The 17,633-nt window shown below is 36.2% G+C and overlaps 1 protein-coding gene across 4 annotated transcripts in view; it reads right to left on the reverse strand.

Moving 5' to 3' along the window:
* Positions 1–355: 355 nt before the first annotated feature.
* EFCAB11 (EF-hand calcium binding domain 11) overlaps positions 356–17,633 on the reverse strand; it is a 159,264-nt gene continuing 141,986 nt past the window's right edge. The window contains exon 7 of one of the 4 annotated variants that reach the window (XM_072622838.1): positions 356–2,100. In XM_072622838.1, the coding sequence (XP_072478939.1) occupies positions 2,019–2,100 (82 nt within the window). In that variant the 3' untranslated portion in view covers positions 356–2,018. The remainder of the gene's footprint in view (positions 2,101–17,633) is intronic. The other 3 variants (XM_072622841.1, XM_072622840.1, XM_072622846.1) reach the window with 3 other exon arrangements.

The raw sequence follows: 17,633 nt of genomic DNA on the forward strand, positions 1-17,633 counted from the left end.
GGTAGATGACCTGATCAGAGGTCCTTTCTACCTCTGAGATTCTATGACTATTTTTCTGAAGGAAAGACACACCATGGAACTTGCAATGCTATTGCAATCTGTCACTGAGAAACCACACATAGATACTGAAAAACCCATCACCATATTATTCAATTGATAGCCACTTACAGGCAAGCTAGAGAGATCAATCAGCAAAAAAGGGCTTTTGATATCTGCAATAGAGAGATTCTCATGAAATCCAGAGGAGATAGAGAGTGCTTTCATTTTAAAACATATAAAACTAAGAGTTTGCCTTATTGGAGACATAGCTATATCAAAAACATCTACACATATTTAAGGCAACATACCAGCAATGTTAGGGGTGGGAAGCTGTTTATTTCTGATGTTTTAAAGTGCAGAGCAAAAAAGCAGATTGTTAAGGGCTACCATAAAATGTGTCATTTATTTGTCGGATATATATACAATATGTATTAGAAAAATATATAATTACACACACACACTAGAAAAAATACAGAGTGTAGCCCACAGAGAAATGAGCCATGGCAGGCCTGAGTGGCCTCCTTAAATGGAAATTCTAGGAGGAACCATCCAATCAGAGAAAGAGGCTACAGAGGTGGGGATACTTCCAATGTGTGAATTCCAAGGCTAGAGTGAGTTTCTAGGATGAAGAGGTTTCCAGGGTAGGATACAGAAACTCCTGAGTACAGCTTGGAGAGGAATAGGTAGTTTGATAGTGATATTAAAAGCTATTGGGATCAGTGAGAATCTCTGTTACATGCCTGCCCCCACCCCCTGCCCTCACATAAATATTGGATTAATGCTATAAGCTTTTGTGCATAAGGTGGTAAAAGATCTGAAATAAAGCTCAAAAACTGTGCTGTGGTTTTCACAAGTTTACTCTATTTCAGAAGGCAATTTCTGGTGAGAGTAGACTGGCTGATAAGATAGCTGTGGTTGGAAGTGACCAATGGCATCTCTGGAAGGTTTCTTATTATTAGCAAGTCAACTTTGGATTCAACAGTCAAACTTAAATAAAGGGAGTGAGCTTCTGAAAACCTGGGACTGTCTTTTGTATCCCTGGGGCTTAGCACATTAGGCCAATAGTGGGGTTTAATAAATGTTTGGTGATTGACTGATTGATTAAACTCCATAGGGTCAGGAATAATGTCTTAATTCTTTGTATCTCAATGAAGTATTGGGCAAGTGCTTTGCATATTCTATAATTCCAAAGGAAGCAGTTGCTGAATGAATTAATGACTCTCAACCTGTAGTTATATAGGTATTCAGGTATATACAATTAAGTTATCATGTATAAGTGTACATATCTTTTACATATATTCACAATGTCTATCTGAGAAATGAAACTCCATGACCTCTTCCTCTCCCATGGTGTTTTCACCCATTCTTTATCCATTTCAGCAACTATTAAATTGATGAGAACAGAAACTATGCTCAGTTTTTACCATAAAGGCTTAAAAGTAACTTCTTTCTCTCAATTTAACTGATTTGCCCTTCAACAACCTCTTCCTTCAAATTCTCTTTACATTAATGTTTCTAATCAGCGTTTCCAAATGGAATTACAATTTGGACATTTCACTTTTTAATACGTTCTCCTTTAAGGCTATTGGCCAGGTAATAGACTATCCTTTTATCAGTAATAATCTACATGTGATTATCCACTAGAATTCAGAGACACTTAAATTTTTATCATATCATATTCCAACTTCCTCTAATGTATTATTAGCAAAGAGACTAGACCATTATAAAAGCTCAAAGTCACATTAAAAACCAGACTCAAGAAAGAGTCTAATCACAGGGAGTGCATAATTAAAGTGATATTATTGGTAAATTGGAATGATTCAAAATGAAAACATACAGAATTATATATTTATAACGTACTAAGAACAGGATAAATTTTACAATAGTCTTGAAAGAAGTTCCTCAAAACAATGGACGTTCCCTTGATCCTGAGTTAAATTCCCTGCCTTCTGGAGTTTGGTACAAGTAGATTCTGATATTTATGCTTCATTTTGGCCATACTTCATTGCGTATTCGAAGTCTTTAAAGCTGACATGTCCATCTGAGTCTTGATCTACTTCCCTGAAGAAAAAGTAAAAAGATTAAATTTGCTGATTAAAAAACTATGCTTCAGAAGCATATGCGAGTATTTTTCTTTCATTTGCAAATTGACATGGGTCTTAGGATCAAAGGATTTAAAGCATCATCTGGTCAACCCCTGTTATTTGAGAGAACAGGAAACCAAAGGCCACAGAGAAACTGTCCCCCAAATTTAGTATTTTATCTCCCATCGCTGACAGACTGCACCATGTGAATCTATTTATTCCCTGATCACCTCTGCTTTACAAACTTGAGCTTCTTAAAGACTTGACTCATGGGTTACCTCCTAAGGAAACCAATTCTTCCCTGATGCTCCATCAGTGAACGTATCGTATCCCTCAGCTCACTAGAATGTAAGTTGTTTGAAGGCAGGGGCTAATGTTTTTCATATTATTTTTGTTAATGTTTTTCATATTATTTTTGTATCTAGTCCCTAGCATGAAGGTTTACCCACATGCAGTAAATTCTCATTTTATCCTCACAAGAACCCTGGGAGGTAGCTGTTCTTCTTATCCTCATTTTATAGGCAGGGAAACCAAGGCACCTGGTGGTTAATAAATGCTTGAATTGGGTCGTTTAAGTGACTTGTCCAAGGTCACATAAGAAGTAAGTAACAAGAGTCAGGGCTCAAAAGGAGATCCTTTGTTACCAGAACCAAAGTTCTCTGTACCATACCACATTGTCTTTTCTGCAGTGCCCACATAACTAAAGGCATTGAATGCTATATGATAAACTTGTCTACCCTCCATGTAAGGTATAAAAATCACTGAATTAATTCCAGAAGTTATATACAAAGCTATTCTCACTATTTTATAGCTGTACCTTGTGTGTTATTTATTTTATATGCAATTGCATATATTCTATAATATATCTAAGAAATAATATTAATAGTTGGCTGGCATTTATATAGTGCTTTAAGGTTTATGAAATGCATTATAAATATTATCTCATTTTATCCTCATAATAAGAGGTAGATGCTACTATTATCCCTATTTTACAGTTCAGGATGCAGAGGGAGACAGATGTTAAGTGACTTAACCAGGGTTACACAGCTACTAAGTGTCTAAGTCTGAATTTGAACTCAGGTCCTCCTGAGTCCAGTATTCTACTCACGCCACCTATTAACCTAACGAGAAATAAAATCTTGTGAGTACATGTGGTGCTCCAAAAAAACCCTTTCTAATAAAATTTAATACATGACAGTGCCTAAGTGGGGAACATTTGTTTTCAAAGCCATCATAACAATATGCAAACATATTTGCAGAAAAAATAAAATTCCCCTACCTCCTATGCAATCCCCCCCCAAAACCTTTGCCTTTTCTTATTCCCCTCCCCTAGGAAGAGGGGTTTCTCTCCACTCCCAATTCCCAATCTCTTTATACCTCTCTGGCCTTTCTTATTCACTTTTTATTTCCGTTTTCCTAATCCCCCTAATAAACTACAATCTTCTTGCGGGCAGTGATTGTGTGATATTTCATGTTTGTGGGTAGCACAGGGCCTTGCATATAAGGGGTGCTGAAAGGGGTATCATTGAATCTCAAGAGTTGGAAGTGACTTCAAAAGTCATCTAGACTAATTTGTCCCTAAATGGGAATCTGATCTACAAAATCTCTGCCAAAGGAATCATTCGATGTGTGTTTAAAGGCTTCTAGGCAGACAGCTAATCCCACTTTGCTCAAATGCTTAGGAAGTTTCATTGAACTGTTGCACCAAGCAGTTATCGGGGCTTCAGGGGGAAAAGGGGAGAAGTGGGGGTGGGTGGAGGTGGCCACCCCTGCTGTCTATGGAGGTCCCCAAATCTCCAAAGCAGGTACCCTGTTGTTTTGCTTCTGGAACCTGGGACCTTGTAGGAATTAAAGAGAAAAAAAAGGCAGAAACAACACATGGAATCTTTAGTTTAAAAACCACAAACCACAAACATGTCCTTCAGTAGCTACTAATAACACCCACAGAAGTATATCTCAAAGGGCATTTGATAACCAACTGTCAAAAATCTCCTCTGAATTATTAAAACCTCATGTATCCTATACGTAACTCTTACTGCTAACATGAATAATATAAAAATTAAAATAAAAATAGCTTTGAAAAATACTTTATAAATATCCCATTTTACCCTTACAACAACCCTCATGGCTCTTATTATTCTCATTTCATATGGGGAAACAGAGACATGGTAGTTTAAGTGACCTGCCCAGGTTCACAAAGCTTTAAAACAAATGTCTCAGGCTGGATTTGAACTTGGGTCTTTCCGACTTCAGGTCCAGCACTCTGACCCTGTGCCCCCTGTCTGCCTAAGAGTAATACCTCAAGAAGACCCTTAAATCTGAAATTAAAAGATGTCATTAATGTTGAATTATCTGTAAAGCAAGCTTTTAAAATATGAAGTTCTAAGGTAAACTTTCTGGAATATTTCATTCAGTGGTCCTAGATGGTGTGATACTAATTTTTCACTGTTTTGAAATACAGAAAATCCCTACTTTTCTGTCCTAGACCAAACCCCAGTTACAATGAATTGGTCTAAAATGCCTGGCTATATCTCCATAGCTACATGTGACTTCTTTGGCGAAATATACACAAGCATTTCATATTATGCAGAACTGAAAGCAGAACAATAAATCTTTTACTGGCTATTTAGTAATGATTGGTATCACACATCACTGTCTATGGAATACAAATTGCCCCTCTCATTAAATTATACAATTGAAGACTCCCAAGATTGCTGAAATATTCTTTCTTAAGGACATGGTTTGGATAAATGGTATCTTTCCTCTTCTTGAATGGTATATTTGAACTGCACATCTTACTGTGTGGTTAAAATGAACCATCAACAAAAGTGGCATTGAGAATATAAGTAGCTCCTGATAATATCTGCTTTACTCATTTACTGAGATAACGGAATAGAGATGTACTTGCCTGATCTAAAAAATTCACTTTCAGTGGTTTTTCTATCATAATACTATATTATTTATTGCTTACTTTTCTTGTTTTCTTTGCTAGCATTCTCACTGCAGTAACATTTACACAATATTAAGCAATATAACCAAGCAGTTTTACAATGGAGGACAGGATTGAGAGACAATTTTTAATTTACACATCAGTACCCATATTTATCCAAATAATGCACAGAACAGACTACTGCTGAATTTATGGAATTTTGGAATGTAGAAGGGTAAAATAGTTAATGTCTTATGACCTTTTTGTTGCTCATCATATCACTGTGAACAAGGCTGGTAGTCAAGAGGAAAATGAAGGAAAAGTGTGAGTTTCATAGCTATAATTTTAAAAGGGAAGATATATTATTACATTTTTTACTGCAGAAACTGCATTATTCTGAAGGAATATTCCATTGCACCAACACACAAATCATTCATGTGAGAGGACAGCAGATGGATCATGTGGGTAAAATTTTGCAGTGATTTGGGGAGAGAAATAAAATACCGTTAGGAAGGCAGGAGGTGGAACATAAAGCTTCATTGTTCTTTTCCACAGGAGTCTATGCTGACAAGTGATTCCTCTAGTTCCAATTGTATTCTCAAAAAAAATTGCTTCCAAAAATTTCAGGACACCATGCTGAGGCATTTTGTAAATTGTAAGTGTCTCCTATCGAGGATGATAATTACAGAAGAGTTTGATGAAGTTTGTCTAGTCTAGACATTTGTTGAGTGCCAGATAGGTATAGAAACCCACATTTGGAATTGTGATGAGGTAGAGAAGCTTTTGTCTTGAAGCAGCTATAGAACTTAATGGATACAGTGTTGGGCTTAGAGGAAGACCTGAGTTTGAATCTTACTGAAGACATTTACAAATTCTGTGACCCTCCCCCCCAAGTAAGTCACTTTCAGCCTTAGTCTCTTAAAATGAAAGACAGGAAATAATAAGTATTTATTAAACACTTACTATGGGCAAGGCATCATGCTAAATACTTTAAAAATACCATCTCATATGATCCTCATAATGATCCTGGGAGGGAGGTGTTATTATTATCCCTATTTTACATTTGAGGAAACTGAGGTAGACAGTGGTAGAGTGACTTGTTTACTATCTCATGGCTAGTAAATTTCCAAGGTTGGATTTGAACTCAGGAGTTCCTAACTTCAGGCATGGCATTCCATCCACAGTGTCATCTAGCTGTCTCTAAACTGGGATAATAATTATTGTTTATTATTATAACAACAGAAACATCTATATCTCATGGTGGTTGTGAGTATCAAATGAGATAATACTTATAACATAGTGCCTGGCATATGGCTGGTGCTTAATAAATGCTTATTGCTACCATTTATCAGTCTCCATCCATCCATCCATCCATCCATCCGAGATAACGCATGTAAAAAACTTTGGGAGCATTAAAGTGCTATATAAAATGGCTTAAGAACATCAATAAAATTAACACATTCAGCTAAAGATCATCTACTCTAACCCCTTTTGTTTAACAGAGGAAGAAGTCAAAGTCCTAATAGGTGAAATTATCTTTTGTCCAAGGTCATATGCAATTAGAGGCAGGAGGTCTCTTCTGATCCTCTGGAGATCCGAGGATACTTTGTTCTATACCTCAATATTTCCTCACCCCCCCGGTTACACCCCCCCCTCCAATCCCAATATCATCTAAAGCAAATACACAAGAGCTGTGGCAATTCAGAGCAAATGGGGTAATCATAGTTGGATGGAATTAATTTTTAAAAAAGAAAAAAGAAAAAAAGGGGCACTGCTTGGAGGCAGCTTTTGAGCCAGGCTTTGAAAGATGGAATAGGCTGTAAGAGCTAGTGTTTAGATAGATCTTTACAAATATTAACTCACTGAATCCTCACAACAATACTGTAAGGTGATTACGATTTCCATTTTATGGATGAAGGAGCTGAGGTTGAGAGAAGGTAAATGTATTGCCCAGGATCACGCAGTTAGTATCTGAGGGCGAATTTGAACTCAGGTCGTCCTGACCCCAAGTTTGGCACTCTATCCCCTTGTACCACCTTGTCTACAATAGCTAACATTTATTTAGCTCTTTATGGTTTGCAAAGAGCTTTACATAAGTTATCACACTTGAACTTCACAAAAACCCTATGAGGTAGGTGTTATTATTTCCCCTTCTACAGATGAGAAAACTGAGGCTGGGTGAGGGTAAGTGATTTGCCCAGGGTAACACAACTAGTAAGGTTCTGAAGCTGAATCTGAAATTAGGGATTTTTGATTCCATAAAGTAAGGCACTCTATCCATTGTACCCCTAATAGGTACAGGTGTGATAGACATGGATTTCAAATATGGAGACAGGAGGTCATTCCTAGATGCTTGTGGAATAAGTGGAAAAAGAAGCCTTTTCTGATCCCCCTCAGTTCTAGTGCCTTCCCTCTGCTGATTATTTTAAATTTATTTAGGAAGATTGGAGAGGCAGCTAGGTGGTGCAGTGGATAGAACGCTGGACTTGGAATTGGAAAGACATTCATCTTCATGAGTTCAAATTCGACCTCAGACACTTACTAGCCATGTAAGCCTGGGCAAGTCACTTAAACCTATTTGCCTCAGTTTTCTCCTCTGTAAAATGAGTTGGAGAAGGAAATAGCAAACCACTATAGTATCTCTGCCAAGAAAACCTCACCCCAAATGGAGGTCTCGAAGAATTGGAAACAACTGAAAAACAATTGAATAGCAGCAGCCGTTGGAAAATCTGAATTCAAATTCTGCTTCTGATACTTATTAGCTGTGTGACAATGCACAGGTCACTTAATTCTTCACCTAAGGGTCTTCCTCCATAAAATGGGGATAATAACACCTAATATAACTACCTTACAGGGTTATTATGAGTCCCAAATTAAATGAGGTCTATAAAGTGCTTTGCAAAACCCTGAAGCACTATGTAAATGTTAGCTGTTATAATTACCTAGGGGAACAAGGTGGTACTTGGAGATTAAAACATCAATTGAATATATGATCCCAACCCTTGAGGAACATGTGACCAACCTGGAAATAAGGTTGAGCATACACCCAAGGTAATTTATCAATACTTCAATGAATCTGTCATTTCATTTTTGTAGATATTCTCTCTATTGGTATGGATCACAACTCTCTCATAGCCCTCACAACTTCTGTCCATGTTCTTCCATAGGTACTCTGCAAAAGATCCACTCAAGGTTTTGGAAGACTCCAACTTGGTGGTTTTTGTTTTTTTTTTTTACAATTAGCACCTGTGGGTGCAAGGGAAGGGAAGGGAAAAGAGAAGGTAAAGGAAGGGAAGAGAAGAGAAGGTAAAGGAGGAGAGAAAGGGAGGGAACGGAAAGGAAGGGAGGGGAAGGGAAAGGAGGGGAAGGGGAATGCAGAGGAAGGAGAGGGGAGGGAACAAGCATTTACATATAGATTACTATGTGCCAGCCACTGTGCAAAGTCATTTGATCCTCACAACAACCCTGGGAGGGGGTGTGTACTATTATTATCATTCCTGTTTTACAGATGAGGAACGAGGCATATGGACGTTAAATGATTTGCCCAAGGTCACACTACTATTAAGTGTCTGAGGACATATTTGAACTCAGATCTTCTTGAAGGAAATGGCAAACCCTTCCAGTATCTTTGCTAAGAACACCCCAAATGGAGTCACAGAGAGTCAGATTTGATTGAAAACAACTGAATTACAACAACAACTTCTGGACCTAGGCCTAGTGCTTTATCCACTGCCACCTACTCCTTCTCATTCATGCTGTATGATTGGTTCACCTCTGTGGAACTATAAAACCCCAAAATTGGAAAGGACTCCAGATGCTGTAAAATGATAATTTCACAATGCCCAAAATGTTTAGATAAGTGAAGGCCAAATCCTGTATTTTCCGTACATCACTGGAAAACTGGGAAGAGGGACTATTATTCCTTTTCTGAAGTTTTCAAATATTTGGCCTTATGCTTCAGGATCGTGCTGCGCCTATACAACTAAAGTGAAACTGAGGGTTGTGGCAATTTGTTAGATGATTCCGATGAAACTTACATTTTACTAAAATTATTCAGTTAAGGGTAGTTTGGAAAAACAAAACAAAATTTCAATTATTTCTGAAGCAGCCCAGAAATATATATTCTTTGGCTGAATTACACAGGTAATTCCTCAATACTCTACTGGTGACTTTTTAAAAAAATTTAAATAATTAAATTTTTTTCTCCACTACATGTAGACAAAATTTTTAACATCTGTCTTTTTAAATTTTGAGTGCCAAATTCTCTTATTCCTTCCCCCTCTATGAAAAGGCAAGCAATTTGATATAGATTATACATGTGCAGTAATGTAAAACATTTCCACATTAGCCATATTGCAAAAGAAAATGCAGGCCAAAAAATCAATAATAAAGTAAGAAAAGTATGCTCTGATCTGCACTCAGACTCCATCAGTTCTTTCTCTGGTGGTGGATAGCTTTTTCATCATAAGTCCTTCTTGGATCATTGTATTGCGGAGAATGGCTAAGTTGTTCACAGATGATCGTTGCACAATATTGCTGTTACTGCACATAATGTTCTACTGGTTCTGCGCTCTTCACTTTGCATCAGTTCATGTAAGTCATCTCACATATTTTCTGAAAGTGCCCTGCTCATCATTTCTTATAGCACAATAGTATTCCATTATAATCATATATCACAACTTGTTTAGCCAGTTCCCAAATGAGGGGCATTCCTTTAATTTCTAATTCTTTGTCACCACAAAAGGGGCTGCTATAAATGTTTTTGTACAAATAGGTCTTTTTCCTTTGATGTCTTTGGAATACAGACCTAGTAGTGGTATTGCTGGGTCACATGATATGTACAGTTTGAAAGCTCCGTGGGCATAGTTCCAAATTGCTCTCCAGAATCTCTAGATCATTTCACAACTTCAACAACAGTGCATTTAGTATCCTTATTTTTCCACATGCCCTCCAACATGTCATTTTCTTTTTCTGTAATGTTGGCCAATCAGAGACAGAACTTCACACTTATTTTAATTTGCATTTCCTCAATAGTGATTTAAAGCATATGACTACAGTTAGTTTTGATTTCTTCTGAAAACTTCCTGTTCATTAGGAAATGCTACATATTCTTATAAATTTAACTCAATTCTTTTTATATTTGAGAAATGAGGCTTTTATCAGAGAAATGCTGCAAATTTTATTCCCAATTTCCTGCTTTCCTTTGAATCTTAGCTATATTAGTTTTATTTCTGTAACTTCTTTTTAATTTAAGGTAATTAAAATGATTCTTTTCACATCCTGTAATGCTTTCTATCTTTTGTTTGGTCATAAATTCTCCCCTTATCCATAGGTAAAATATTCCGTGCTTCCCTAATTTGCTTATTCCATCACTCTTTATGTCTAAAACATGTATTCATTTGACGTTATCTTGGTATATGATGTGGAATATTGGTCTATACTTAGTTTCTGCCAAGGTGTTTTCTAGTTGTCCCGGTAATTTCTGTCAAATAGTGATTTGTTGGCCAAAATCTTAGATCTTTGGGTTTACCAAACACTAGATTACTGTGATCATTTTCTACTATGTACTGTGTACTTAATCTATTTCACTGACCCACCATTCTTTTTCTCAGCCAGTACCAGATTGTTTTCATGAATACCACTTTGAAGTATAGTTTGAAAGATGATTCTGCTGTCACTTTCCTTCATATTTTTTCATCGATTTGCTTGATATTCTTTACCTTTTGCTCTTCCAAATGAATTTAATTATTTTTTCTAGCTCTATAAAACAATTTTTGCTAATCTGGTTGGTATGGCACTGAATACGTAAATGAATTTAGGTAGAATGATCATTTTTATTATATTGGCTGGGCCCACCCATGAGCAATTAATATTTCTCCAGTTGTTTAGATCTGACTTTATTCATGTGAAAAGCATTTTATAATTTTGTTCACAGAGTTCCTGGGTTTGTCTTGGCAGGAGACTCCCTCGTATTTTAAATTGTCTGCGGTTATTTTAAATGAAATTTCTCTTTCTACCACTTCCTGCTGGACATTATTGGTAATATAAAGAAATGCTGATGATTTATCTGGGATTATTTTATATCCTGCAACTAAAGTGACTCTTAACACCTGCTCACATCCATATCCTGGATGCAGAGGCGCCAAAACTAGAGATTTTCAGATGGTATGTGTGGTTCATGGTGTGTGCTGATAGTTGTATCTAAGTACCTTGCTGACTGCTGGGGTCATTTCCAAACAATATAAACTTACTGACATTTTTTATTCTGAGGCATCATGAAAACCACACAGAATTCTGAAAGTTGACACTGTGTATGACAGCTTCATCTGGAACACGAGGAACTGAAATACAACATTGGGGGAGAGGTCTAAATTAGGAAAATTTTCATAACTCGGAGGTGGTGAAGGAGGGAAAAGGGAGGGGAACTCTCTCTTTCCACTATTTCCCTCCCCCACTATTTTTTGATTGTCAGGGGAAATATTTAAACTTAAGTCAACACCATCATTGCATTAGAGCCAAAGCTGTCCTACCAACTGACCAGTGAGAGAAAAAAAAATTACACTTCATAGAAGGAGCCCTGCTGGGGATGAAATGACCCACCAAATGAAGATGTAAGGATGACAGCTCCTCCAACAAGCTGCCTTCTTCTCTCATTAACCAGCTCTGGTCTAGCCTTTTCTTCTTGAAGTGCTTCCTTCTTTGTTGATGAGAAACCCCTGCAGGGTTCCACAGTGCGTATATTAATTTCACTCCTTTAAACACATCAGTGTAAGAAAAGCTACTCACACTCAAGTTTACACAGGAAAGATCTGCAGACAATTTCTGTTCCTTTTTTAGATGACTATATAACTTAGATTGATGCATTACTTGTAGTGGAAAGTTTATTTTAAGAGATGAAGGCCTCAAGGAGGCATTTAAATTGTCATTAGCATAGCATGTCACATCATACTATCATTCAGGTATAAAGGATCTTATCACTTGGAAGGGCTATTTGGAAAATTATTTTTAGAGCAGGTTTCAAATTAAATATTGCCTTCAAAAGGAATCTTGAAGTGTTAGTTTTAAGGAAACAGAAATGTCATTTAATTAGGATAAGAACAGGAACACTCTTCTTTCTTCCTTTCTCTTTTTTAAAGACCCTATTTTAGTTAATTTCATTTATTCTGCCAATAGCAAATAGTGTGATTAGACTTGCGTTCCTTTGAGGAAGAGACTATCTATTCCCTAATATAAAAAGTACAATTTTTGGTTGAAAAGATAAAGCAATATGATCCCTGTTACTATAAGATATGCTCTGAGTCTGTTCTTTGTAAATCACGTAAACTCTCTATCTCATGTCCTTTCAGAGTTTCATCTTATTATTTGTGTGTCTCATTTATTTTTGATCGTGTCTTGTATACTATTAGGTGCTTAACAAGGGGGTAGCTAGCTCTCCATTTACTATTTCTGATCACTAGTGAAACACCACTGACAAAAGTGATTAACATTCAAAATGATTCCATAATTTAACAGTCAAAACAGAAAAGTGAAAAATGTTTCACTTAACAAAAATGTGGAGTTTAAGAAAGAGAGCACCAATTATGGCATGGAATTATGGCCTGGTCAATAAGCATTCTGTTATATAGAAACAACTGATTAAATGTTTGCTATGTGCTATGCCATATTATTTATTCTGTGGCATTAGAAGACAATGAAAATCTGGATAAATAGGGAGATAAATAAGGACATAAATGAAAAACAGCACTTTTTGCCTCTAGTTTCAACTTCCTTCACCATTAAACACTTTATCAGAATAAAATAAAGGCTAGATGGATTGTCACATCAAATTATTTCCTCAGTTGCACTCCTTGATAGAGAAATTAGTAATTTGGAAAATAATAAAAATTCATGCAGCCTTAATAAGAAATCAAATGCCACGGTAATCAGTCCCTGAAAAATTGAGAGAGGACTTGCCAAAATCCAAACTGCATGATCTGTCCTTTGTGTCTGAAAGTAGTTAAAATGCAATTTTGAGTTTTATCCAATAAAACGATAATATGAACCCTTATGCCAACCATTCAGGGGCTGGTTTTAGGGACAGCAATCTCTATGTTTTGAAAAGGCTTATTGCTATAGGTGACAAAGCAATTTAAGCTTTTATCCTACTAAATCATATAAGTTTTGTTTCTTGTATATAGCTGACAAGTCTGGGGAAATAGTTTTATTCAGACTTTGCTATAAGATGATCAAGATAATCTAATTTTATATGATGTTCTTTGAACCAATCTTGAAATGATCTGTTTGTTCCATTTCTAGTCTACTCTGCTCTACACTTCTCATTGCACCATCCTTTCTACTTTCCCCCAAATCAATATTGTATAACTATAAAGATATTATTTAAGGAGACAATGAATCTTAGTGAAAAGAGCCAGACTTGACAGTTAGGAAAGATTCAAGTACTGGTCCTGGTGTGACCATTAACTAGAGCTTTGGTATTTCACCCCTCCAAGCCTCGGTTTCCTCATCTATAAAATGAGAGAGTTGGACTAGGCCATCTTTTTGGTCCCTTCTACCCTTAACATTCTCAGATTCTAAAGTAGATCTTCATTATCCCCATCATTAACATGAATAAAGCATTCTAAAACACTCCCATTAGCTGAGTTACTCTTTAAAATGTAGTTCAAGTCTTCAACCAAAAGGACAGTTGTAAAGAACTATAAACATATTTAAGCATAAATGGGGAGAAATAGTTCTGCCTTCAACACTGTGATCACTAAATGGAGATAAAGCCATTTCTATTTCAAATATATAATCACTTCAACAGAGATATCTAGTATCATCTTGAACTTGATTATGAGATAAAAGAAATGGGACAGAGATGGTAATCATTTAATTCCTTAAGAACTGCTATTCTGAAGAGCTTTTCACTCTATACTCAATAGATTTCTAGCAGGTTATGATCTGGCTAGAAAGAAAGCATAATGATGAGGAAAATTATGTTTTTCAATAACACAGGCTTTTACAGTACCAAGTCCTTTCACAAAGGAGGCAATAAAATCAACTCTGACCACTTTAACAGATGGTGTAATGGCTGAGCTCGCAGATGCAGCCTTTTTGAAAGTACCAAGTTCATATTCTTTGACTGAGGGTTCAGGAGCAAGCCGAACTTTCAAGTATAATGTAGGACAGATTATGTGTGGCCATACAAGCAAGCTGAGTGTTCCTTGGGTTCAGGTGCTTGGAAAGATGGGCTGGAGTAATGAGATTTAATGAGTTTCACTTTGCTAATGCAACAAATACAGGAGGAGTTGAAATGCGAACTACAGGCATCAAACCATTTCCAATACACTGATCATAAAAAGACACACTATCATATGTGGTAGGAAAGTAGATGGAAGGGTATGCTTCCTTGAGTCTCAGAAAACATTCATTGGCAACTGACAGTTGTTTCCCATTGGATGTTCAATGTGAATAATTTCAAGAACATCATAAAATCATATAAGAGTCTAAAACCACATAAATCCTAAACAAATTAGGTTAAAGAAAAGAATTTGATTTTTGAAGGTTTTTTTTTCTCTGTCACCTTCTAGGATGACCATAATGTTTTGATTACTATTAAATACTCAAATGAATCTATAGTTTGGTGATTCAGGAATTCCCTACAGCAATCTAGATCAGCACCATCCATGTTTGCCCACTCTGTTCTGTTCTCAACTATATTCTCCCAAGTTTGTTTCTGCAGATCCACCCCACATGCTGAAGGAATTTCTACCCTTTTTTTTTGATACCACAACGGTACCGGGGAATCTCTAGCACTCCCTGTCATCTCTCACTCTTGACATGTGAGCATTTCCTGGTGACATCCATTACTCCAGTTCCTCTTTGGAGTTCTTCGTTAGTTATATGTTTCAGCCTGCTTATCTCTACCATGCACCTTTCCACTGTCCTCTGGGTGATACTCATTTTTAGTTCTTTGGAGAAAGTGGTATTCTTTCTTAATAATTGTTGCATCTACTGTCTCCAAACAAAACTTGATTACTATTAAGAAATAAATTTGACTTATATGCCTGCATAATCACTTCCTTCCATCTATCTATCTGTTTATGCATTTACTGAGTATCTTCAAATAGAAAAACCTCTGTGGTTTGAAAGTGATTTTTGAAATACCTAGAATTCTTCATAGATTTTCCAGAAATTTTAGAAGCTTCTGAGCAGCATGTAATATTATATCCAGTAATATTATCTGAAGCTGATCCTTTTAAATGCCATTAGTTGACTCTAGATAGAAGGTCACGTGAGGTCACAGGGCCATTCTCTCTGGTACCTGTGATAATTGGTTGAAGATATTAATACTGACAGTTATATAATGCTTTAAAGTTTGGTCTTGCTCTAGTGGGAATGAAGGATAACTGGTGGACAACCCATGTGCTCCACTGGCTTCTATACAGTGTAAAGAGAACTAGAGGAATATCCACCCCTACATGTTGGGTGGGCCTCCTGAGAAGGCTGGGAGGCCATGGACAAGAGACTTACAAGATGGGCAGGTATGGATGGGTCAAGAACAGCACTGTTAGAGATAGAAGGAAAGTTTAAAGTTTGCAGAATGTTTAACACAGAATATTGAATGAGTCTAATAACAACTTATGAAGTTGATGCTACAAGTATTCTCATTTTATAGAGAAGGAAACTGAAGCTCAGAAAGGGTAAATGACCCACAGTCAATAAGTGTCAAAGGCAGAACTCAAACCCAGGTCTTCCTTAATCCATCACTTTATGCATTTTACCACATTTCCTTGGATGAAACTGTGACTCTAAAACTAATACCTTTACATGGAGTCCTTTCTTCTCGTGGGCTTCTCTCCCAGTGGGGACACTAGCAGGTAAGGAGTATACCACCATTTCTCTCCTTGTCTAATCCTTTGGAGCTTAAGTACTGATACATAGATAAGTCATCAGTTACTATGTCTTGAATCTTTTTCTGACCTCAGTGTAACTAAAAGGTTTTGGGTATGGTGTAATTAAAATAAAGCTTCTGTTAGAGTCTAGCAGTTGTTTTTAATGCTTTTTATTATTTATTTTGAAGCCTTGGATATTCTAAGTACTTGTTTTGATGCTTACAGTAATTGATCTGACCTTCTTTCATTATAGAGCAGTGGGATGTATGATGTTCTTACTCATAAGATCTAGGCTCTTATTTTGGCTCAGTCACTTATAAGTTGTGTGATCTTAGTGAAAACACAGAGTCAAAGGACTTTTATCAGTGGAAGGGAACTGAGAGGTTATCTAGTCCAATACCCTCAATCTAAGAATGTTGAAATGAAGACTCAGAGAGATCTTGTGACTTATTCAGGCCACACAACCAGCAGGGCTAGGAGTCAAATCCTGGTCTTCTGGTACCAAAACAAGTCACTTAATTTATCCACTATTTCCCTTCTGTAAAATGAGGTTAGACACAGAATATCCTGTTCCTGGTGGATTAAATAACATATGCAAAATACTATGCAAACCATAAAGTGCTATCCAAATCCAAGCTATTAACAGTAACATTTTAGTAAAACTAGCTCAATCTGATTTATCCTTAATTTATTAGTAACAGAAAAAATACTAAAATTACTTGAGTATTCTATTCAATTGCTTGTCTTTTCTGGAGTAGCTAAAATGGCATGCTTGTATATTTACTTTTTCTCATTAAACTTTGTATTCCATTAGTAAAAATAAGTTTTGGCATCATCCATTCCTCATTTATGTTCATCACCAAACTAACATGAAATTTGGCATCAGTTCAGCAAAGATGTATTCATTTAATTATTTATGTTTCAGTGTGTAACACATTCCTAATATTTACAACCTTTGGGCCTACAGACAGCAATATAAGACATAGAAAAATGAATCACACTTTATAAAGAAAAAAATTCCTACTATTATCCAAAATGTCTTTCTAATAAAGTCCAATAAAGCTCAGAGAACTATAATATGATGAGAAGACTTATAAAATTAGGACACCAGCTGGAAAAGACTAAGACTGAGAGGAGATAAAAGCACAATTTCTAAAGCTATGAAGGCCTAAATGGTTTGGCTATGGACATGTTTGCTAAATTATAGAATGCTATGATGACAGGCCATCCACTAAAGTTTGAAGAAGATAGTTTTGGTATCTGCCCCCTGTTCCCACAACTACTTTTTTATTTTAAATGACAGTGGAAAACGTGGAATATATTAACCTCAAAGGGAAAAAACAGTTTGAAAATATAATCTGTTTCAAGAAAGATTCGACAGATATGGATACGTTTGCTTTCTCTTTATATCCATTTCTTTAATTTAATTATGTTTTTGTCTTGTTGCCATAGTTCAGCTCTCTAGAACTGTGACAAATAGCAAATTCCTTTACTTCTTCATTTACTAGAAAAACTATAGTGTTTCACTGGTGCAAATAATCACTTTTAGTTTTAGATGTGCATATTATATATATGCATATTAAGTTAAAATTAAATAGCCATATTAAAGAAGGGGCCTTCCAAACTTTGATTTCCAAGGATATTTAACACTAGTGCTACACTTTATCAAAGGATTTATTGATATAATCATATCGTATGAATTTTCAT

This window comes from Notamacropus eugenii, chromosome 7 (genome assembly GCF_028372415.1).
Source record: "Notamacropus eugenii isolate mMacEug1 chromosome 7, mMacEug1.pri_v2, whole genome shotgun sequence".
NCBI classification, from domain to species: domain Eukaryota; kingdom Metazoa; phylum Chordata; class Mammalia; order Diprotodontia; family Macropodidae; genus Notamacropus; species Notamacropus eugenii.